This window comes from Grus americana, chromosome 22 (genome assembly GCF_028858705.1).
Source record: "Grus americana isolate bGruAme1 chromosome 22, bGruAme1.mat, whole genome shotgun sequence".
Lineage (NCBI taxonomy): Eukaryota > Metazoa > Chordata > Aves > Gruiformes > Gruidae > Grus > Grus americana.
This window is the reverse complement of record NC_072873.1, coordinates 92,833-115,382: the sequence shown is the minus strand read 5'-3', so window position 1 is coordinate 115,382 and position 22,550 is coordinate 92,833. Positions and strand designations below refer to the sequence as shown.

At 54.4% G+C, this 22,550-nt stretch overlaps 1 protein-coding gene across 1 annotated transcript; it reads right to left on the bottom strand.

Annotated features, from left to right (window-relative positions):
• Positions 1–225: 225 nt before the first annotated feature.
• ITGB3 (integrin subunit beta 3) lies at positions 226–21,907 on the bottom strand. The gene is made up of 15 exons (XM_054801786.1): positions 21,595–21,907; positions 16,569–16,654; positions 12,306–12,489; positions 10,026–10,278; positions 9,377–9,539; positions 8,602–8,763; positions 8,345–8,440; positions 8,044–8,133; positions 7,526–7,660; positions 6,676–7,105; positions 4,158–4,380; positions 3,825–3,925; positions 3,585–3,704; positions 2,336–2,502; positions 226–1,602 (listed from the first exon to the last, which is right to left on the bottom strand). Exons 1-15 carry the CDS (start codon positions 21,737–21,739, stop codon positions 1,534–1,536), a joined length of 2,424 nt encoding a protein of 807 aa, XP_054657761.1. The 5' UTR covers positions 21,740–21,907; the 3' UTR covers positions 226–1,533.
• Positions 21,908–22,550: the final 643 nt, after the last annotated feature.

Sequence of the window (22,550 nt, the reverse complement as noted above, 5' to 3'; positions counted from 1 at the left end):
CCCAAAATGCTGTTTTGAAGAGTGACCGCTGGGTGTCCCCGCAGCCCCGTGCGACGCAGCGCCGAGCGGGCACATGGGCTGGGGGCACAGGCAGGACCCTGCTCCCAGGTTTAGCACCTTCACCACCAGCTCAGCTGTCCCTGTCATGCCGGGGTCCTAGGGGCTGCCCACGGGGCAGGAAGCCTGGGCACAAACCGCTGGCGTGGACACCAACACCGTTAGTAATTTGAGGGGTTTTTTTGTATTTATTTTTGTGATGTGAATTGCTACAGCTCTGCTGCTGCTCATCCAACCCTCCCCTCTCCAGGGCTAAGCCCCAGCTCCCACTCTGCAGCCAGCCCCTGCCCCCATGCTGCTGGGGACAGGCCAGCCAGGGAACAGAGACGCAACGCCACCACCAGCTGAGCCAACATGCTGCTGGGGCACTCAGGGCCAGCCCCACACAAGGCACAAGGTCAGTGTTGCTTTTTGGTGCAATCTGGGGGACCAGAACCACCATGCTCTGGCTGGGGAATGGATCAGGCAGCAGAGCTGTTACAGCCAAACTCTGCTACTCAGACATTTCTTTGGTTTTTCCCCACAGGGCAAACCACGGGTAATACATAGCCCCAGGCAGCAGGACATGGCCTGAACCATGCCTGCTCTTCTGGAATTCTGAGCTACGCAGAAAACCAAGTGTGGTACAGTTATTCAGCCCAAAAAACAAAGAAAAGGGAGAGGGGTGGACAGGCTCAAGGCTAATGGGCATCACAGCCCTCCCCAGGCTGCTGCCTTCACAGCCATGTGCTTTGTGGCACGGGAACAAGGGGAGCTCAGCACCATCCCTGGGGCTGAGCCCAGCTGCAGCTGAGCCCAGTGCAGCTGCTGCTACATAGAGTTGGCTGAAGGTGCAAACTGTGTGCACATGGAGGGAATGAAGAAGGGCACTGCAATACCAGGGGATTTGCTTTTCACCATCCCAGACCACAGCAGCACCAGAAATGTGTGGCTGCAAGCAGCAGGGGGCTGTCCTCAACCTACAAAGCTACATGACAGCTCCTGCCTGCTGCCAGCAAGCGCAGCTGCCCTGTCCCCCAAGGAGACTGCTCCCATACTCAGGGGGACTACATCTGTCCAGTGCACGAGGGGACTCGAAGTGGGCAGAGCTTCTCCAGCACAGGCCATGGAGGAGAGCACAGCTCAGCCTTCGCTTCAAGCAGCTGCTCCGATAATCTGCTCAGCCAGATGAACACCTAACATTTCACAGACGCGCCAGGCACAGAAAGTCCCATTTCTCCATGTTCAGTGTATGGAGGGGCCACCGGCTCCTGCAAGGCGACCCACCGAGGTAAGGATGAGAGGTTTGCTGTGGAAAGCACATCCCTGCAGTTACAGTGGGGTGATGGACAACAGGGCTTTGGAGGCAGTCGAGGGATTGTTAAATTACACACACACACTCACACACAGATACACACAAGCTCTTCTGTAAACCGGACTCCAGAAGATCCCACAGATCCTCGGCTGATCCCACAGCCAGCACTGGATGTGGCATCCTTACATGTTCCCACGGTATGTAATGTTGGTGAAGGTAGACGTAGCCTCTTTATATAAAGGGTTGTGGCCCTGGAAAAAGAGCATCATCACTTTGTGCTTGGCATCAGCATTCATTCTACTTTACAGCTGGGGAAACTGAGGCACCATTCCAGCATTGAGTGGTGGATCCATGTCTCCACTCAAGGCTTTGACTGTGCAGTTTAACAGCTCCCCATAAAGTTTCATGGGGGAGGGCAGAGAAAAGCTGCTGTGGAAGAGAGGAAAGCCAGTAGGAGCTCAGGAGCAGAGACCCCCTGAAAGAGCCACCCCATTCCTTTCCTCTGGGGAGGTGGAGGACAGATAGGGGACAGGCATCAGTGCTGTCCCAGCCCCCCTCCCCATACTCCGGATGCCTCAGCCCTTCCAGCATCCCGTGGCAGGAGGGACCTTCTGCCTCACTCATGGGATGGAAACACTGGTGTAGGCAGTGAGTAAGAGGGTCACACTGGTGACAAGTGCTTGGGATATGCTGGAGGTGGGAAAAGCATCTGGGACATCTGCTATTGCCTGTACACAGCCCCTGGGACTGCAGCAGTCTCAGGGAGGGGGTGTCCAGGCTGGCAGTGTCATCCCGAATCCTGCCCGTGACACACTGCCACGCTTCAGAGAGGGGTGGGACAAGCTGGTCCCTAAGGACCATGACCTGGGACTACAGACAGCAACCAGCTGTTGTGCTGGGAGCACTGGGATCTGGATCCACTCAGCCCAGGGGCTGTGGGATTCAGGGATTCCTGCCTAGCACACCCGACCCGCTGGCCCTCACCGTGTCCCACTTGGCCTTGGCCTTCTCCTCCTCGAAGCGGGCAAACTCCCGGCGGTCGTGGATGGTGATGAGGAGCTTCCAGATGAGCAGGGCAGCAAGGCCGATGAGCAGGATGGCACCTGTCACTGACAGCAGGACCACCAGGATGTCTGGCCCCTTTGGGCAGTCTGGAGGGAGGAAGGCAGGGTTGGGGGGGCTTAGCTCCTACAGGGAAATTAAATTTGGGGCTGCCTGGCCATGGGTACATGGAACTCTTCTGGTCTCGGGAGGGCTTCACCCTCCCCTGTTAGGGAGCAGGAGCCTCCACCCTTGAGCACAGCAGGCTCTATAAAGGAAGAGCCCATTCATGGGGTGCCTGTGCTGAGATCCTCAAGCTCCTGTCTGTAGGGCAGGGGTATGCACCCAAGCCTAGAGCAGTCCAGATCAGGGGCATCGCAGGTCCCATCCATGGTGGGTGATGACATCAGAAACCAAGTCCCTGGGCTGGTGGAAGTTCATCCCCAAGCCACCAGCCTGGCTGACACCCCACAGCACCCCCGCTCTCTGGCTGTGTGTCAACACCATGCCAGCAAACCCGGGGCAGCGAGATCTGGTGTGAATCCCAGCACCCACCCTGCTCCCCCTGCATGCTCCCCAGGGCCATGCAGCCACCCTCGCCTGCCACTCCCCTCCAGGCATAGAGGTGGGGTGGGGGGGGGGTGGGGGTGGGCTGCAGCCCTGCTGATGGCAGCCAGTTCTAAGAGAGCAAGCAGCTGCCCTCATGGCCCTGCTTTTGAAGAATCTGTGGCCATGCAGCCCCTGGCTCAGCTGGAAATTAGACCCTGAAGTTGCTGGAGACCCCGGGGCTGCTCTGCGTGGTGGGGGACTGCCATATCCCAGCCCTGAGCCGCAACCATAGCATTGCTACTGCCTGGCTAACAGGAGCCAGCTTTTATCTACTTCTCAAGAAGAGTCACACCCATAGAGTCAGAAGCAGGATCAGGGCAGTGGGAAGGTTGAGCCCCCATCCTTGGCCTCAACATGGGGGGGTGAAATAACAGCAACGCAGTGGGGAAACGTGAGACAGGCAGGAAATCGCCATGCAGGGAACAAAGCAGCTCTAATCCCTCTCAGCCCCTGACCGCGGTGCCCCGTGAGCCTGGTGGCAGTGGGAGTTACAAAAGGGACACAAAACCCCCCTGTTTAGCATAGAAACCCATCATGGCACGCTCTGCACCCACCCAGCCCAACTGCAGCAGCTGGGTCTTACCTCGGTCCTCAATAACATAGAGGATGGACTTGCCACTGGAGTCCTCATAGTACTGGAACCGCACGACGCAGTCGTCCTCGTCCTTGTAGGTACAGTTCACGGCATCCTTGCCCCTGTCACCTGCCAGAGTGAGAGGCTCAGAGTCCCCTGTGCCAGGGGGATCCACACGTGGAGGGAAACCAGACAGCACACATGGCCCCCTAGATTTCCACACTTAGGGCAGGGGTTTGAGTCCCTTACCCAGTTCCTGCACCGTCTCGATCTCATCGCGGCACATGCGGCTGCAGGTCTGCTGCTCCACCAGCATTCCTCGCTCAAACTTTTTGCACTCCACGCACTCCCTGAGGAAGAGGAGGGAGGTACCATGAGCTCCTCCATGCTCTCCCCAGGGGACCGTCACACCTTTCATTCTCAGACTGCAGAAATTGCTGGAATTCCAACCCAACCAGGCTGCAGCTGGTGAGAGCTCCCGCCACCACTGCTGCCAGCTCCCTGATGGGATATGACCCATCCCAGCTCTCTGCCAGCTCCCAGATGGGGTATGACCTGTCCCAGCTCTCTGCCCTCTCTCACTTTTTGATGGTGCAGGCGTCCGGGCACGTGGGACACTTCTCACAGGTGTCGCCGTAGGAGCCGGGCTGCGTACAGTCACACTTGCCGCAGATGCAGGAGCCGTGGCCGCTGCACACCAGTCCGTTGCTGGACATGCATGTGTCGGTGCGGGTGGTGCAGTTGCAATAGTCACCGGTCCAGTCTGAGTCGCACAGACAGTCCCCGCAGCTGCACTGCCCGTGGCCTGGGGACAACCCAGAGGGTATCAGAACCCTCAGGTGTCCCCATAGATCCCATATCACCCATATGGGATGCCCATGTACCCAGAGTGGCAGCTCCACCTCCATGGGCACAGCAAAGCAGACCAGCCGCCCAGGACAACCCCATTCCACTGCCCTTGGGGTGTGACACACAGCAGCTCACATGAAACTTCAACCTTTCTCATGTTCCCAACACTCCTCTTATTCCCCCTTATTCAAGAAAAAAAAGGCTAAATCTCAGGCTGAGCTGTCCCAGCTGTGGCAGGTTGGTAGCAGCAGCAGCTGGAGATGCTCAATCAGATCCATCTCTGAGCTAGTCAAGCTTTGGCTTTTAATTTCAGATTGAGTCAGGACATCTGGTCAAAACCCCCAAATCCCACTCACTTCCCAGCCCCAGACTAGGTAGAGGAAGCTGACTGCTGGGAAAAACCCAAGCAGCTCTGCATGCTTGCCGAAACTGGTTTAATCAGACAGACAGATATGCTCAGATCCTGCCAAAGCCTGGAGCTATTTGGATTGTGGTTTGATTTCAGCTCAGAGATAAGACACAGTAAGCAGTGGAAACACAGTGGAGTTGACACATGCTGACCCATCCCAAGCCCCGAGCACACCAGGGCACATTGGGAATGCTGCTCCTGGTGAGGGTTCAGCTGGGCACCATCCCCACCATGGTCTTGGAGGCACTGGCATGAGAAATAGATGTGTAACTCCATTAATGAGGAACTAGGGCTGAATCACAGGAAAATAGTGCCACACTGGGTGACGAGGCATGGAAACAGATGGGGAGGCTGGGGAGAAGTGGCTCAATGGGACAGGATTGATTCCAATAGGGTCAGACGGGTTAATTAACAGCTTGCCCAGGCTGGAGGCAGTGCTTCATCATCACCCTTTGCCAGTCAACTGGCAGCCCTTGTGTAAACAAGGAGCAGGAGTAGGGACAGGCACCCAGCTCATTGGGGCACTGAGGGCACTGACTGTTCAGGGTGGGGAAAACCCCAGCATTTCCACCTCTCTTTATCAACAGGCTGTTAAGATAAAGGATCAATCCCAGCAGCAGAGAGGCAGCTGTGGGCCATGAAGTTGGGCTGAGGGGCAGGTGGGGTCCCAAAAACTCAATTTGGGAACATTGGGGAGCAGGAACTGGTGTCATCTGGCCAGCAGGTTTCATCTCACCTGCTGGGTTCCAGCAGAGTGGGATCAGCTTTGGCCACTGACATTTTCCTGGAGATTTTTTTGGCTCACAGCATGAAAGCGGTGGCTTTTTTTGTCACTGTGTTAGCAGCCACCTCACCTGGGCTCACAGAGGGAGGCTGGGGATAAGAAAAGGGGTGGCTACCCCTCTCTTGTTCCCCTCTTGAATCACTTTTGGGGATGCTCTGCTCCTGGAGGTAACATGCCACAGCTTCCTGACCCAGTCTCAGGCACTGCCACCCCTCTCACATCCTCTGAAAACCCAGGAGATGGGTCAGAGTGCTGGGGTTTGCTCAGATCTCCAGTGCTTACTGAAGACATGGGTGGGAGAAACCATAGATGGTTATTCCCAATGGGGAAGAGGCCCTGGCACATCAGGACATGTAAACCCACTCTTGGGACTTGGGATGGGTGTTTTGCAGAGAAGGGCTCCTTCCCTGGTTCCTGGCATGGGAAGAGTACCCAAGGGCCTAGTCCTCTCTCCCCAGTACTGGGAGCAGCAGCTGGGGCTGGAGCAGGAGAGTCTGGTAGCACATGGAAGAGATGAATAGTCAGGAGGGGCGATGCTGTAAGGCCAGCAAGGGGGAGGGATTTGCTTCCTCAATGTTTTTGTCAAGGGGAGTCTTCAAGAACCAGGCAGAGGATAAAAATTGCCTCCCCCCAGCCCTTTCCCTCCACCCTGGGTTTCCTTCTGCAAAGCAACACCTCTGACATGTCAGGGGCTGCAATTCAAGCAGGGTCTGGCCAATCCCTGCCCTGCACACCCCAGAGCTGCTTCCCAGGGTGCCCACCAGCCAGCCTAATGGGACTCCTGAGTCTAAGCAGGGACTGAGGTCTGCTTTTAATCCTTGGAGCCCATCACACTGCCATGGCTCTTGGGCACAGAAGGTGATACCAGCTGCCAAAAAGGGATTAATTCTCCCTGGCATCACTTCAGACCTATGACTGGTCCAGGGAAAGCCATGGCTGGGCAAGCCAGAGATAGGGACAATGCATGGGACAAGTCCCAGAAGAGCCGGTCTCCCTCGTCCATGAGCCCAGGCAGCATAAACACCCTGAGCTGCCTCCTCTCCAAGCCCAGCACTCACCTGAGCACATTTGGCCCTTGAAGCGGACACAGGAGAAGTCATCGCATTCGCAGTATTTGCCTGTCACCTTCCCAAAATCACTGCTGTGACACACGCACTGCCCGCAGATGCACTCGCCACGCTGGCTGCAGAGGGGCTGGCCTGGCTTGGGGCTGCAGTTGTCCTGCTGCGAGGGGTTGTACTCCTCCTCCGAGCACTCGCAGTGCGAGCCCAGGCGCCCGGGGTTGCAGCGGCACACGCCGCACTCCAGCGTGCCATTGCCTTGGCTGCAGAATGAGCTGTTGGCCTTGGCTTGGCTCTCACAGGAGCAGTCACAGTCGAAGTTCACCACCACTGTCAGGCTGTCCTTGAAGCCCACAGGTTTGATGGTGAAGGATTTCTGCCGCTCCCGTGGGCATCCCCGCACCTTGGCCTCAATGCTGAAGCTCACCTGTAGGGCAGAGGGGTGCGCCCAGGTGTCAGTACCACCAGGACAGTATTGGGGTACCCATTCCAGCACATGCCTAAGGAGCCCAGAAATGGGACCTACAAGGTCTCTGGGCTTTTCAAAGCTGTCCCAGCACAGTTTGGGCCAGGGCACATTCCTGCTGCAGTAATCAGGCTAAATCCCGCACACTCTGGCCAGCACTCTGGGCTGAGCAAGAGGACCATAGAGTTTGCAAAAACCCATTTTCTGCCTTGCACCCACCCAGCTGGACCTGTCTCTCCACTGCAAAGATTACAGGGTCTGTGTCACCCAGGACGTGGTGGGACAAGCAGACAGTGCTTGTGGGGAGCATCGGACAAGCTGGCAGTGCTGCTACATAAAGGGGAACCCCCCCCCCGCCAAGCCCATGAGCAGGATTCTCACCGTGTCCCCGATCTTGAGCCCCACGCAAGACTTGAGCCCAGGGATGACCTCATCATTGAGGCAGGTGGCATTGAAGGCCAGCGAGAGCTCTTCAGGGAGGTCACGCACCTCCAGCTCCACCTTGGAGCGGATTTTCTAGGAGAGGAGAGAGGAGTGATGAAGACGACAACACAGGCTGGGCAGGGCTCAGTCCTGGGGAGGGGTCCCCCTGAGCACCACAGTGATGTTCCCACACACGGGAAAGGAGCTAAGTGCCCAGAGTCTTCCTCAGGACTTGGCTACATCATTCCCTAAAGGCAAGTGCCTTCAAGGATGGGAAGAAGCAGGCAGTGAACACAGTGACCTCCCTTCCCCAGGGTCCCCACATGTGTGGGTGGAGGTAGATGCTCACAGCTGGTCCAAGGACAATGCTCAGGGCTGGGGGAGTTGCCAAATCTGTATGGGCTATTTGCATTATGAAGCAGTGGCTATTTTGGGAGGGAGAGAGGCATTGTTGGGCCATCATACTGCACACTCACCCCATAAGAGTCCACTATGAGCTGCAGGACATTGCTGGAGTCTCTGGACAAAGTGCCAACGGTGGTGCCTGGGATCAGCTCACTGTAGTTCTGGAGAAATATCGTAAGCATGGTCTGCTCATCACAGGTGAATGTGCCACAGCTGGGCCAAACCCTGTCCAGGCACACAGGAGCTTCCCAAGGAGCTTTGACAGGGCAGGAGACCACCAAGCTATGTGCAGTCACTCAAGGTAAGCTGCAAAGGGTGGTCCTCAGGACCCACCAGACCCCCAAGAAGGTGGCTTTTCACAGCAGCTGTTACCTGGTAGAGGCCAACAACCGTATCTGTCACAGCAAAGATCAAGTTGATGTTCTTCTGCGATAGTTTCTCAGTCATCAGACCCAGAGAGGGATAGTCCTGGGGAAGACGACAGGCTATACCCTTGGAACATGTACCCCCAACCACCACCCTGGTCCTCATCATGCCCTCCAACCAGGGCTGGACCAACTTTCCAATCCCATGGGGACCCTCAACAGGAACTCTGGGCTCCACAACCCCACACATGCGTCAGGATTTACCAGTGTGGTAGAGGCAGAGTAGAAGTTATCCTTGTCAATGTGGCACTGGGCATCGTTGGGCTGCACGATGCCAGCCAGCCTGCCATCCAGCGCAATGTGGGTCTTGGCATCCGTGGTGAAGACGAGTAGGTGGGAAGCATCGTTCCTCCATCCGATTTTCTCCTGCAGTGAAAGGCAGCTCCCAGTGGTGTGGCAGCATGTGCTGAGGACAGCCCTGTGTGCCAGCATCCCACTGCTGCCTTCACTGCCACCCTGGGTCATGGTTTGGCCATAGGGACCAACCTGTCACTGCAGTGGGAACCAAGGACAATCACTCTCCCAGGGAAGTGCTGTGTGGGGGTGTGTGTGTGGGCCACGGAGCCTGGCAGGTGGGCATGGGCTGCTTGCAAAGGCAAAAGATAGGTTTTAACTTGCCAGAGCATTAATTGAAGTCGCTAATGACTGAAGGATGCAACCCATCCCATCTCCAGCAAGGAGAGAAGATGTCTCTTCTGGGCCAGTTACTGCAGGGCTGACATGGGATCATCATCAGTCCCCAAGCACTTGCTCTGCTCCTCTCTCCTCCCAGGAAGCCACACGAGGGTCCTGCTCTTCCCTTGCCTCAGCTCTTGGCCTAGTAACGTCCTTGTTGAATGTTTACCCTGTCTGGATCTCATCCCCACAGCAGCTCCACAGGGCTTACGGTCCTGTCCTGGTGGGGCTGGGTGGTCCCTGCCAACCCACCAGAGCCAGCCTGACAACCTTCTGGCCCCAGCCAGGCCTTCTTGCCCCTTACATCACACACAGTGGCCTGGATGATGGCATCGAAGCCGCCCTCAGGCGCGTCACGGTTCCGTGAGACATTTTGTTTCTGCACCTCCTCATTGAAGCGGGTCACCTCATCCGTGAGTGACAAGACATGTTTGTAGCCAAACATGGGCAGGCAGGTTTCCCCAATCCTGCGGGATGAAAACAGTCAGGGCATGAGGCTTGCAGGGCTCTTCCAGCTCCCATCCCCACCCTGCAGCCATCCCACATCCCATGGTCCTGCCTGGGATGTGCTGGAGGGACCCAAGCACCCCAAGAGCCTGAGGCTGGTGAAAGACCTTTTAAAAAAATCAATCACATGGTCTAGAGGTGCTGGGCTCAGGTCAGCTCCCAGCCTCTGTCCTCCTGAGATTTTTAGGAGTTACTTTCTTTGAGCCTCAACATCCCTCCTGAAAAAAACCAGTGTATAATTGTTTGTTTCCTTAAGAGTGACAATGATACTTTTAGTTTAGACCTGCTCCTTCTCCCTGCACCAGCAGTGCAGCAAGGTTTAAACCCTGCCCAAAACCAGGTGCCCAACTCCCTGCTGAAATCCATTGCTACGGATTTCCAGCCACGTTCCAGTGATGTTCCATTAACTTCTGATCCTTACAGGACTCCCTTGGCCTGGGACTTACTCATAGCAAGGGTTTGCGATGGCTTGAGGAGGAGAGATATACATATAGGGGGAAATGGGCTTGTCCACAAAGGCTCCAAAGCCGATGCGTAGGTTGCTGGTGAGCTTGCGCATCTCGCTGGCCAGCTTGGTACCCAGGTATTGGATGTTCCTCAGATCATCCTTCATGGAGTTGGACAGGTCCATCAGGTAGTAGATGTCCACGGGGTAGTCTTCCACTTGACGCACTTGGACATGAAAGATCTGGGAGTCATCTGTAACATGACAGGACAGAGTGAGAGATTCTCCCCTGGGAGGAGCAAAACGGGCTCATCTCAGGACTAGGGAGAAAGTCAACCTATGGGGTCAGCAGGAACCCAAGGAGATGAATTAAAGCTGCTGGGAGGAGAATATCACAGTTAAACAGACACAAAAAGACAAAGCCCTTATGGCAGGGTGCCTGCACAGGAGATATGCTGTGCACCCCTTGGAGGTGGCAAGTGTGGCTTATGGTTCCTGTTCTCCAAACCTCTCATTACCAGGAGATTAGCAGATCCTCCTGCTCAGAGCTGACCCCCCCCCAAGCTGTCCTGCACTAACAGTGTGACCAACACGTGCTGGATGGAGTAAGTGAAACACTCAGCGTATGGGCAGCAGGTCTTGCAGGGATTACTGGGGGCTGCATGGCTGCTTCGGGCTTCTCTGGGCTCCTGAGGCCTCTGAACATCTCCCAGGGCCTCCCCCATCCCTATTCCTTCCCTCTCCTCTTGGCTCCTTCTGGTCCCTTCTGGGAAATTTTTGGTGAAACATTTTCTATTGAAACAAAAACCTCCTTAGACAGAACATTCTGGGGAACAGGCCAGTTTTGATGACTTTTGTACTTAAAAAAAAAGGCACTGAAAACACTTTGGGTTGACCTTTTCTTTCTGCTTTTTAAAAGAGACAAAGGTTCTTTCTCGCTGTTCTTTGAACTGTAAACTGGGGCACAGCTGCAGCCTTCTCAGAACACCTCAAATGTCGAGGAAAAAAGCTTTAATTGAGCTTAAATTGTTATTGTTTTCATATTTCCTTCTAGAACTGCATGGCAGAGTCTGACTTTCAGTCTGGAGAAAGTTTCAAAATCTACAAGACCCCAAAGAGCTCCATCCCCCCTGCAGCTGCACCACTGGAGCACCACCACATTGTCAAGGGTCCCAGCTTTGTGCTCAGAGAACGTCTGTTTCTCCTTGTTGAGCTCAAGCCATGAGGACTCTGAGCTTGTGGGACATGAGCTGTGACCTGTCCTTCAGCATTTGGTCTTGATTCATGAGTCAAGGCAGATGACTCATGCCAAGTCTTGTAGGTTGGGCAGAGATGATATCAAGCTGGGGTTTTCTTTTACTGCTTCCAAGGAACAGGAACTTAATGACACTGCATGCTGCCCCTGTTCCTCTCCAGAGCAGCACACCTAGCTGCCTCCTGCTAAATACCTTCAGACCTAAATAGAGGAATGGCTACTCAGCAGCTATGTGTCCCCATTGCACAGGAATGCTTCAGACTACTGTCATTCAGACAAGTCAGGACTCCTCTTGCCCAGGCCCAGGGATGTGAACAGCGTGCCACGTGCTATCAGCCACTGATATCTGGCCCCAGGCCTTTAATGAGCACAAGGAACCAAAATTTGTTACTGCCAGGACTGGAATAGTCATCATGAGTGGACGGCCGGGGATGGGCTATGCACAGTGCAGAGCACAGCCACGGTGACAACACTGTTCACTCCCTGTTCCCCAACTGGTTTTGTGACCTTGGGCAAGTGATGCCCATTAGTTTTGCCTCCTGCCTGGCATCACTTGAAACTCCTCAATACTGGCAAATGACCATAACAGTTAATTTGCTCCAGCCTGCCTGGCTGAAACAAGCCTGGGAAATTACAGGAACCTGTTGGCAGTCCAAGCCTGCCAGCTGCTCTGCAGCTCGTTAGACAAGCTGACTTCTACTAAAGCATTCAGAGTACAGGAGCAGTGGCTAAGGTCTAAATGATTTTATAAAATGAGCCCGTGCATTGTTGAAGTCGCATCCCATCCTGCCCCTTGGGGTACCACAGGATTAAGGCAAGAGACTGAACTGCAGAATGCAGCTTGCAGACAGCCTAGCTGCCCATCAGGGATGTTCCCAGAGTGTTTGATGCAGCCCTTGGCCTTGCTTCCAGTGGACATGAGAAAGCCTTGGCCAGCAAGGCAGAGTGATAGTTCACTCATTGCTTGAGCCCTTTGGGTTATTCCCACTGTACTTCCCCTTCCCACAGCAGTTTGGGGGCTCTTACCCGGCCGCAGGTTCAGTTGTATTTTCTGGGGGCTCATCTGCGTGGTGGTGGAGCTCCCCGAGCCCTTGTCACTGAGGGGTTGGTCCTCCAGGATGGTTACGGTGCTGGTGGGGAACTCAATATATTCCTGCCTGCAACTTTTTTGCAGGTTGGCAAGCAGGTCACAGCGAGGGGATGATTGCATCTGTGGGAGAGGGACACGGTCAGGAGCCAGTTCCCCCAGAAATAAGTCAGAGTTATCCCAGGAGGAGGATGGAGAGCCCCTGCTTTATCACACCTACTGCAAGACCAGGATAAGGGGCTTTTTGGGGCACACAGTCTCTGCTAAAAGGGTGGTAGCAGACAGAGGGGATCCAGGATCAGCAAGTCCTGCTGGGGTTCAGAGCAGGTTTTGGTCTGCTGTGCTCCACATGGGAGCTCAAGAACCCCTGCCAAGACAGAGCAATGGATAACACATCCCTGCCAAACCCCTTCCTGACTCCTAGCAGCTGGAGCCTCAGGTTTGGTTTTTGGCAAAGCTAAAAGGAAAGCCCGTGTACGTTAGATGGCTAGAAGAAGGTGAGGTGGGATGTGAACATGGCAGGCTGGGGGTGAAAGGTAGAGTCTGGGCTCTTTTTATTATTTTCTAAACTTTGGCAAAATACAAGCCACCTTTTCCCTCCCCATTTTCTCAACACACACTCTTAGAAATCTCACTGTGAGCAAGGAACAACCCTGCTGCGGATGAGCCTGTTGCATGCAGTGGCACTTGGTTCCTGTCCAAGAATGGTTCAGGCTTATCTCTAGCTCTCCAGCTTCCTGCCGGATGGAGCCAGCTGGGGGAAAGGAGAACCAAAAAAGGAGTGAAAGAGCAATGGGGCTGTGGATGAAGCTGGCATTTGCCTGTCAGGGCCAGGAAGCTCAAACTGTGGAGTCATGGTGGGGCTTTAGCCCCATCCCTCTTTTCCTAGAAAGCTCCCAGCTGCTCACCCTTATCACAGCACATTCAGAAGGGCTCTCATCACTTTGGTTTCTCAAAGACAAATATGGGAAGAATTTGTTTCACAGCCCAACACTGCCAGGATCTGCTGCTGCACATTCCCAGCTGGGCAGCAGCCACCCTCCCCTCCAAGTGTTTTCTCTATCTCCTGCCTACAGCCCAAACCTTTCTACATTCAAAGTCCTGCAGCAGACCAGCACAGCCTTTCCCTGCAGCAAAGTGGGGTGGCACAAGTCCTGGTGCGGCTGGTTCAGCTCCCTCTCTGCTCCTGGGAGGCTAGACCCAACACTGCAGCCTCCCAGTACTGGAGAGTTTCCCCATCCAGGATATCAGTTCCTCCAGGTTCAGGCTGGTTGAACCCAGGAATGAATTTGCACGTTTTAAGCAAACAAGTGGAAAAGTGCAAACTGTGTCAGGAGGCCCTGGCTGGCCCACAGCCTTCTGGAAACAGCGGCCAAGCGATAGCCAGAAAATACATCAGCAGGCGTGTTCCTCCCCCGCAGCCTCCCACTCCCACTGCCTGGACAGCATGCTGTCTGTGAAGACATCCCTCTAAACTAGCTCCCTTGCACCCACCCTGCAGGCTAGTCCCACTGGGATCCCCACGGTGCGAAGAAGTGCCTGGTTTATTCCAGATCCCATCAATCATCACATACATTCCTGTCCTGGGCAGGGAAATCACTGGAAAGCTATGCAGGTGAAAAGCAGGCTTGGCAGACTGGTTTTTAACTGTGGCACTGGGTGATACCTGGAGATCCAGAGGGATTCCCGGGCCCTCAGAGGACACATGGCACCTTATGGGATTAATTGCATCATTCCCACTGCAAGATTTCCATGGAGAAGCTATTTAACCTTATGGCTACATCCTTCCCTTTTCCCTGGAGCCCTAAACATCATGACTGACTCAGGACTTACAGGAGCCTCCCCAGCAACAAAATTACTGCAGAAGGCAAAGGAAAAAAATTACTGATGGGGCATTTGGCTACAAGGCCCTTGCAGCCCCCACTCTATTCCCCCACCCTCTGTAGACTTGCACACAGCCCTTGGCTGAGATGCTCCCCAGCTCCACCTCCCCTTTGATCACCTCTGTCCTGCTGCAGGGAAGGAGGTTTCAGCTTAGTATCCGCTCAAGCTTCCTCCAGGACAGGAAACTTGATGAGTTTATCCCGATTGCTGCCTCCAATCCCTGTGAGTACAGGGTCAGGCAGAGCCATCTCCAACCCTGAGCTCCTCCCTGCTGGGCAGGGAGGCTATGGGAAGTCACACATCCCTACGGCATCTCCATTTTCATCTCACAGGCAACCACATACAGCATCAGCTCCTCTGCAGCAGAGCTCCTGGGAAGACCCAAAGAACAGATGCCTCTGCAGATTAAGCTAAAACTTTCCAGTAGCTTCTTTGAATTAAACCCTGGTCTAGCCTTGCCTCCATGGGAATCAGAGCAGGTGACATTTTGGGTGGATGAGACCCTTGAAGATCTGCCACAATAATCTCCACAGTGATTTTAGAGCCACTTCTCAATGTCAAGACTTGGCTGACTTCTCCAAAAGGAAAAGTGAGTGGATAGGCATGTCCTTGTTGGTAAGAGTGGTCAAGGTCTCTGAAAAATAAATAAAATGCAATCCTCCTCTACATCAGCACTTGGTGGATCAGCGATCACAAGAAACTGCAACAAGATCCTTCTGTGCAAAGCCAGAATGGAGCAGGAGTAACTGATAACCCCTGGCTCCTCAGGAAGGCAGTGTGGGTAGGATAGGGCTGCATTGGGGGCAGGAGCACACATAAGGGCACTATCCCTTTAAAAAAAAAAGGGGGGGCACAGTATCAGAGACCTCCCCACCCCAGGGAGATTAAACAAACCCACAGAAAACACCCTTATTTGCTAAATTAAGACAATGTGGTCCAGATGTTGGAGGCAGAGTTACCAAGCAGAGCTTGCACAGCCTGGCTCTCCAGAGGCTGGTTGCTGGCAACAGAACAGCTCCCTCGCCGCTTGTCACGTCCGTTCATGAGCACAACCCTGAGCAGCACTGGAAATATTTCCTTTTTTGGAAACCTTTGCTGATCTGGAAAAAAAGCCCAACCCCATCACAGCCCCTGCTGCAGCATCAAGACACCAGCCCAGCCCAGGAAGGCGGCTGGGAAGGAGGGAGCCCAGCCCAGCTGGCCGTTCTCCCGCCAGAGAGGGGAGCGAGGCCCCTTATCCCTAAAAGTTCAGCCACTCCTTGCAGGAGATAAAATGGGGCACAAACATCTTTATTCACACTGAGATCCTCACAGTGTCTGATGGGCACAGCAAGCAGAGGCATCCCCTCCAGATACACACTGACCCTAAAGCATCAAGCCATACAGACACAACCCAACAGCATTTTCCAGCTTGGATCACTTTTTCCCAGGTCTTTTCCCAGTCCTGGTGGGCACCATGGGCAGAGCTGCAGCTGAAGGAAGCAGGGTTTCCCAGGTGGAGAAGCAGAGAGCAAGAAAAATCTTGCCAGAAGGGGAAGCTCCTGGCTGCAAAGCCCTGAAGGAGGTTTCATCACCTGTCCCCATCCCAGCCTCACCTTGTCTCAGTCCTGGTCTGCTCACCCATCCCATCCTGCCAGGAAACTCCCTCCTCCTACCTCCCAGACAGACTAACCCCCAGGGCAGCATTTTTGGAGGGGAGCATGGCAGAACTTCCAGGCTCTCACCTACCCAAACAGGGTGATTTTTAGAGCCACAGCTCAGCTCTCACATACTCAGTAATCAAAGCCATGCACCTTGTGTTCCTTCCCCCCTCTTTCCAATGAAAAAAAGGCTTTAAACCCAAACCTTAACTTCTAATCAGTATTTGATCTTCCTCCCTCTGGGCCCCCTTTCCAGCCCTTGCAGCAATTAAGCTCTTTTAATCAGAGAGTTACAATGGGTTTTCAAGAAGCAAACCAAAAGTAAACTAAGTTTTCAAATGTACATTTTTTGAAAGACAAAGTGAATTCCCAGTGGAAACATCAGCATTTCCCAGCCAGCTCAATGTAGCCCCCACCAACAGACCCAGATAAGGGGCAGATTTTCAGAGCAAGTCAGGAACAGGCAGCTCAAGCCCCATGATACATCTCAAGCCATGGTCAGAGCCAGATGCCACCAAGGAATGAGTTTAGACACAGTGGGAACAGGTGTAGACAAAGCTTATGGCTGTAATGCAGGAACCAGCATCCATCCTACAGTCCAAAGGCTCGTGCCTTCCTACATCCCCTGTCCTGCTCAGGGACATGCTTCAGCCCTACTCAGCCTCTCCCTGCTCTTACCTCCATGGAGCACCAGGCACAGAGGGGGCTCACAGCCAGGCACTGCTTGCAGGAGTTCACCCCACGGGTGGTGCAGATGTTACCCCCTGAAACAGCAAAACAGAGAGCAGTTACAACCTGCAGAGCCCAAAATCCACACATGTGCTGAAGTGTCAGTACTCAGCCAGCAGCTTCATGAGCAGCTGCAGCCCCCATCCCAGCAGGGCTCTGCTCTAACCACTTTCCCAGCCCTAAATTCCAAGTACTGCCCCCTTGCCCCTTTTATAGCAACCTCCCCAGCCCAGTATCAGCTGGGCTTCATCCTGCCCAGGACTGAGCATCATTTCTCACCTGCCAGCTCCTTAAAGGGTCCCCCCATACCTGCAATGTTGCACACGTGTCGGAGTGAAGCCCCCACCACTGGTAGGGGGGGGTCATCTCCCCTTGTGCCTCCCTGCAGACATTTTGGGGTAGCGGGGAGGGAGAAGGGGTGAATTCCCAGCAGCATAGTGCAGTACACACAGCCCTGCCAGCAGCCAGGGAACTGCTGCCTCTTCCCACCACCCCCGACCTAGCGTGGTCGGTGCTTTCTTTGCAGACGCTAAACTCGGTGGCTGGTCTTGGCTCAGGTTCAAACCTGGGGAAAGGGCGGGGAGGGAAAGGGCATGAGTCCAGAAACGTGCTAGCAGTAGTTTGCACCGATGCCCCAGGCCAAGGTTGGGGTCTGTCAGTGGAAGTGGCAGTGGGGACTTTCGGAGATGTGCGCTAGCACCAGTTGTGATGGTCAGAGGCCAGCAGGTCTGTGTGGGGGATTAAAAGGCCCCAAAATGCCTGCAGGGGCCCCAGGGCAGCGCCAATGCCTGCCGGGGCAGAGTTGCTCCTCTGGCAGAGGCAGGACTGTGCGGCTCTGCGGTTCCCACTGCCAACAGCAGAAGCGGTGAGCAGCTGGGGGCATGCCTGTGGTGGCGTCACCCTTGGCTCTTCCTCCCTCCCAGGGCACAAGCGTCTTGGCAGAGTTTTAGGATTCCCCAGCAGAGCAGACTGCAGCCATGTGCCTGCCTGGCTGGGGGAACGCTGCAGTCCAGGGAGCCTGGGGGGTGATGACGTGGAGCAGCAGGTGCTAGGGTCTCCCCTTTGCTCTGTGTCTCCCAGTCCCTGCCCAGAGCTCTCCCCAGCAACCACAGGCAGAAAAAGCGGCGTTTTCTGTAGCTGCAGGAAATGCAACACAAAGCAGAAAGAGGAAACAGTGAAAAGATGTTGTCAGGTCTTTGGGCAGAACCACGGCAACAGCACTGTGCACTCATGTCTGCTGGCACGCAGCCTGGGAGCGCGACCGTGCACGCGTGTGTGTGTGTGCGCGCGCGCACAGCGGCCATGTGTGCAGCATGTCGTGGATGTGTGTGTCTGTACAAGGGTGGTGTCACAGGCTGAGCTGGACATGCTGCGGCTGTCCCAAAGGCCAACGGCTGCTCGGGGATGTGCCCTGGGGCACCAGGACTGGTGTGCCCCACCTGCACCCCCTGCTCATCCCATGGAGGAGGACTAAACTAAAGGCTAAACCCCAACTACCTGGCTCAGCACCAGTTTTGGGGTGGCATCTGCTCCTGGAGCTTTTGCCGTACACTAAAATACCCGGCAGCAGCGTGCGAGGATGGGAAAGACTTTAAATTTAGCATTGCCCAAAAGAGCGACAGGTCGATCTCCGGTGCTTTCTGCACCAAGGCCACTTAGCAATGTGTTAACAGCAGTATTGCCTCCTGAGGTGGAGGAGTCCAGATAGCCGCAACTGAGTAGGGAGACAGCGAAGGGCTCTCGGAACACAGCAGCAGCACCAACAGTGCCGGCTCTCGCTTCTCACGCCTGCTCCTGCTGTGTCTATGTGAAATCCCTCCTGCCTTGCCAAGCGCCGGCGGCTGCAGCCCAGCGCTGGGGCACGTGCCTTGGATTTGCACTGTGCTGTGCAGCTGGGAGCCAGTTCTGGCGCAGCTGGCAGCGGCTCATCCCTCTGGGGAGGGCAGGGAAGACATTACCCTGGCAGCCTGGGCATGGGGACAGCCCTGGCAGCTCGAGGTACTCAGGATTAAACTCTCAGAGCTGCTAACTGGGGGGGCCACATGCCTGAACATGGGAACAGCTTCTGAAACTGCAGGTCCCTGGGGGGTCCCGATGCTTTGATACCTGGACCAGCGCCACGGCCCCTCGGTTGGGGTCAGGGGAGAGGCACCAGGTAGCTGTCTGTCCCATGCCAGGAGTTTCATTGCTTTCCGCTCTCACGTCCCTCCCTGTAGTGACCGTGTCCAGCTGCCGACTCACAGCTGTGGTGGCTGCAGCACTGGCTGGGGCTGGGTTATAGCACCCAGTACCACCAGCAATGCTCCTGGCCCAGGCTCCTATTTAATGCCGGGACGTGAGATGCACTGGTCCAAATCCTCTCTCAAAGAGGTTTCCCTTGTGACTTGAGCCAAGTCCCTCAGCCGCTCCCTGCCTCAGTTTCCCCTGTGCAGTGTTAACTCCGGTCTCAGCGAAACCTGGCTACACTGACACACAATGTGGAGAATTTCCAAGCTCGTGTCTGCCAGCCGAGCCCCCTGGCTGCCTCCACTTTGCTTCCTCATGCCGCAAAAACTGACCTCTGGGGCATATGAGCCTCAGGACCATCCCTTTGGGCTGGAGAGCTCTTCTGCTCCCCAGCATTTGTACAAATTACCTCCTGCCTGTGCACAGCCTCTGAGCCCCAGTGGTTTCCTTTCCTCCCCACAGCCCAGGGGGCCCTTGATCTGGTGTTCCCCCTCCATGCTGGATATGTAAACCCAATTTTCTGGTTGGTTTTGGAAGAAGGCCCACAAGCCAGGCTGTCCCCCCAGACAGAGCGGTGGCCCCGTGGCTGGGAAGCAGCACATGGGGTTAGATGGAGCTGCAGCACAGAGGGTCCCTGCGGGAGGGATGCTGCCATGCCTGAGGCTGCCCTGGGGTCTGCTGTCACAGCATGCCACCATGCCATTGCTGGTAGTGGTGGCTTTGCCCAGGGAGTCCCTACAGGTGGGCACCTACCCCCTCAGGCTGCCTGAAGCCCCAGCCCGGGGTGTCTGCCCCAGACTCATCCAGCCCTGTGGTCTCCATTGCTCCATGACCAAGACACATGCTCGGGGATAGAGGACCCTTCCCCAACCTCCAGCACCGTATGGGGCTATTCTTGGCTGCACTTAACACAGGGCTGGATAGAGTAGGGCTATCCCTTCCCCTGGGAAGGGGCTGAAATCCCCTGGGCACCAGCAGTGATGAACAGAGAGCAGTTATCACCATCCAAACATGCAGCTCATCCTGCTGCGAGCAGGGAGCCTCACCCCCCTCACTGCGGGGAAATGTCTCTATTTTGGCATTTCCAGCACTGCTGGACGCGGGAGTGCGGTGTCGGGAGGGCTTTGCAGGAGGGAGGAGGATGCTGCAGCTTGAGCCCCTTCACGCTATGGCCCTGAGCACCCAGCAGTGCTTCCCAGGCTCAGGATGCTGCCTGGCTGTGAGCAGGTTAACAAGATTCTAGCACAACCTAAACTAATAAATTCTGTGGGGTTTAGTTCTCTTTTTTTTTTTTTTTCATTTTTGGGGCTTGTTTTTCTGGCAATAAAAACTAATAAGCTGAAGTATAGAAGCTGCATTTTTCTACTACAAAAGCAGCTTGTCTTATATAACCATCCGATCCTAAAGACTCATAGGCTTTAAAAAAAAAAAAGAAAAGAAAAAGAAATCCTAGCACATGAAATACAGGGAAACAGGAGATAAATTGAGCAGCATGGGAACCACCTGCCTGGGGCTGCACAGCACTGCAGCCCCGAGCGAGGTGAAATGAACTTGAAATACCCCAGACATCTGTGGCCGAGCATTGCTCTTCCCTGGGTGGAGCAAATTACTCAGTCCCCAATCTGCACTCCACATAACCTCCTCTACATACCACATTAGCCAGCCACGCACTTTGGGTTTTTTTCCCCCTCTGCCAATTTGAGCAAGAATATGCCCATCAAAAACTTGATAAAGATAGTTTAGAAAACTTGATAAAGATCTCCTGCCCACGCCATCCTGGGGCTGTGTCTTTTCTCTGAACTTCTCCCTCTCTGCCAGCATCTTCCCAGAGAAGGGATGCCCCAAACTGAGCTCAGCTGATTATAGGCACCGAGACAGAGCAGCAGAGAAATCCCCTGCACAGCCCTAAACTGCAGCTCTATAAACTTAAACTTTTCCAGGGGTTATCCTGTATCCTGTACTGATGACAGGCAGCTTGCTCCAGCAGCAGATCGGAGCCTCAGGCTGCTCCTGGGAATTCACCAAAGTCTGGAATTCTTTAGACAGAACAATGTTGCCCCAAACCCCCTTGAGTCTGGCCTCAAAAACAATGGGACTGATTTATAAACCAGGAGCTGAAAACACCGCACCATTTTGCAGTTGCAGGATTTCCTCTGAGCCCCAGAAACATACCTGGGGAGGAGATAATGCTTTTCTAGGCTTCTTCACTGTGCTTCAGGCATCGGAAATTTTTTTTTTTTAAATACAAACTACATTTGTCCTGAAATCACCTGATGCTGGAAATCAGAGTTTTTAAAGAAAAGCACCGAAATAACATGAGAAAAAATAACACAAGACAGCAACGCTGACTTTAATACCCTCCATGCCCTTAAAATGTGACTACCTGCCTTGCAAATTCACCCAGCGTATCTTCTGTTTATTAAGCCCAAGTCATACCCCAGTTCCTTCCATAACAAACCAGTACCCAGAGCCAAACACAGTGTAGGTAGAGAATATACACTTGCTGCACTCAGTGCGAGAATAATGCACCAAACCACGTCTTGACCCTCTAACATCTTTTAGAAACTCCTGGCCCCGACCCAGCCAAAGCCCAACCGGCTTGAGCGGTGCTTTGTATTTGGGAACTGCGCCGGGAAATCGCAGACCCTGGGAATGCAGCAAGTCCTGGGATTTTGGGAAATAACAGGCAACATAATCACTAAATGACCTGGCTTTAAGCAAGTGACAGCACTACAGGCTGTAAACCTACCCCAGCCGCCAACAGCGCAGAGCATGAGGATCCCAACAGCCACGTAGAGTTTTCCCATCTTCTCCTCCGAGCCCTGAGCGCGGGGGGCTGCTTGGACCAGCCCCGCCGTGAGCGATGGAGAAGAGCTCTGGAGTGGCCAGAGCATTTGAGCAGTCCAGGAGATGAATCATGAGTCTGAGTGTATGACACACATGGCGAGCGGGGCCGGATGGAGGAAACTGCGCTGGCTCGTCACTCAATTTTGAGTCAGGGAGTGCCCCCGCCCGCTCTGCCTACAGCTCCTCATGCTTTTTTTTGCTCTCTCAGCTCAGGCAAGGACCTAATAAACCCTGACTGCAAGTACACACACTGGTGACCTACAGCCCCAGGGCTGGTAACAGGCTCTTTCCCATAGGCTCTTTCGCCTGGGTTTAATTCCTTGCAAAATCATCTTGCTTACTCCCTCCTTTTATTAACTCTTGCGTGAAAGGCAGCCTAGGTTTTAAACTCAGTCTGAGCTGCCCCTGAGTTCAAGGATTTAAGGGGAAATAGAGCAAACACACAGACATAGAAAAGTGTGGGTTCTCAGCCCCCCTCCCCAGAGCACTGGTGCAAATGGGAATATCTCTGCTGGAATGGAGCTGGGAGCTGAGACCCAGCCAGGAATTGGACCTGGTGAAACCAGCAGTTTGGGTTTAAACCTGGACATCGCAAGGGGAGGGAAGTTCACCTTTGGGTCAGATAATTTGGACCTGATTTTCTTCTCACTTGTATTGTTTTTTTCCCCTCTGTGTCCTCAGAAATTGTAAGCGAGTACAGGGAGTCGGATCTACACAAGAATTGTCCCTGCTGAAACAAGAGAGCTGCTCGTGGGTGCCTCCCAAAGGGGTTTTATAAACCTCTTGTTCCCCTGTGATAACAAGGTCCTTCTTGGAGATGGGGAAACTGAGGCACTCAAAATACAGGCTGGAGGGCAC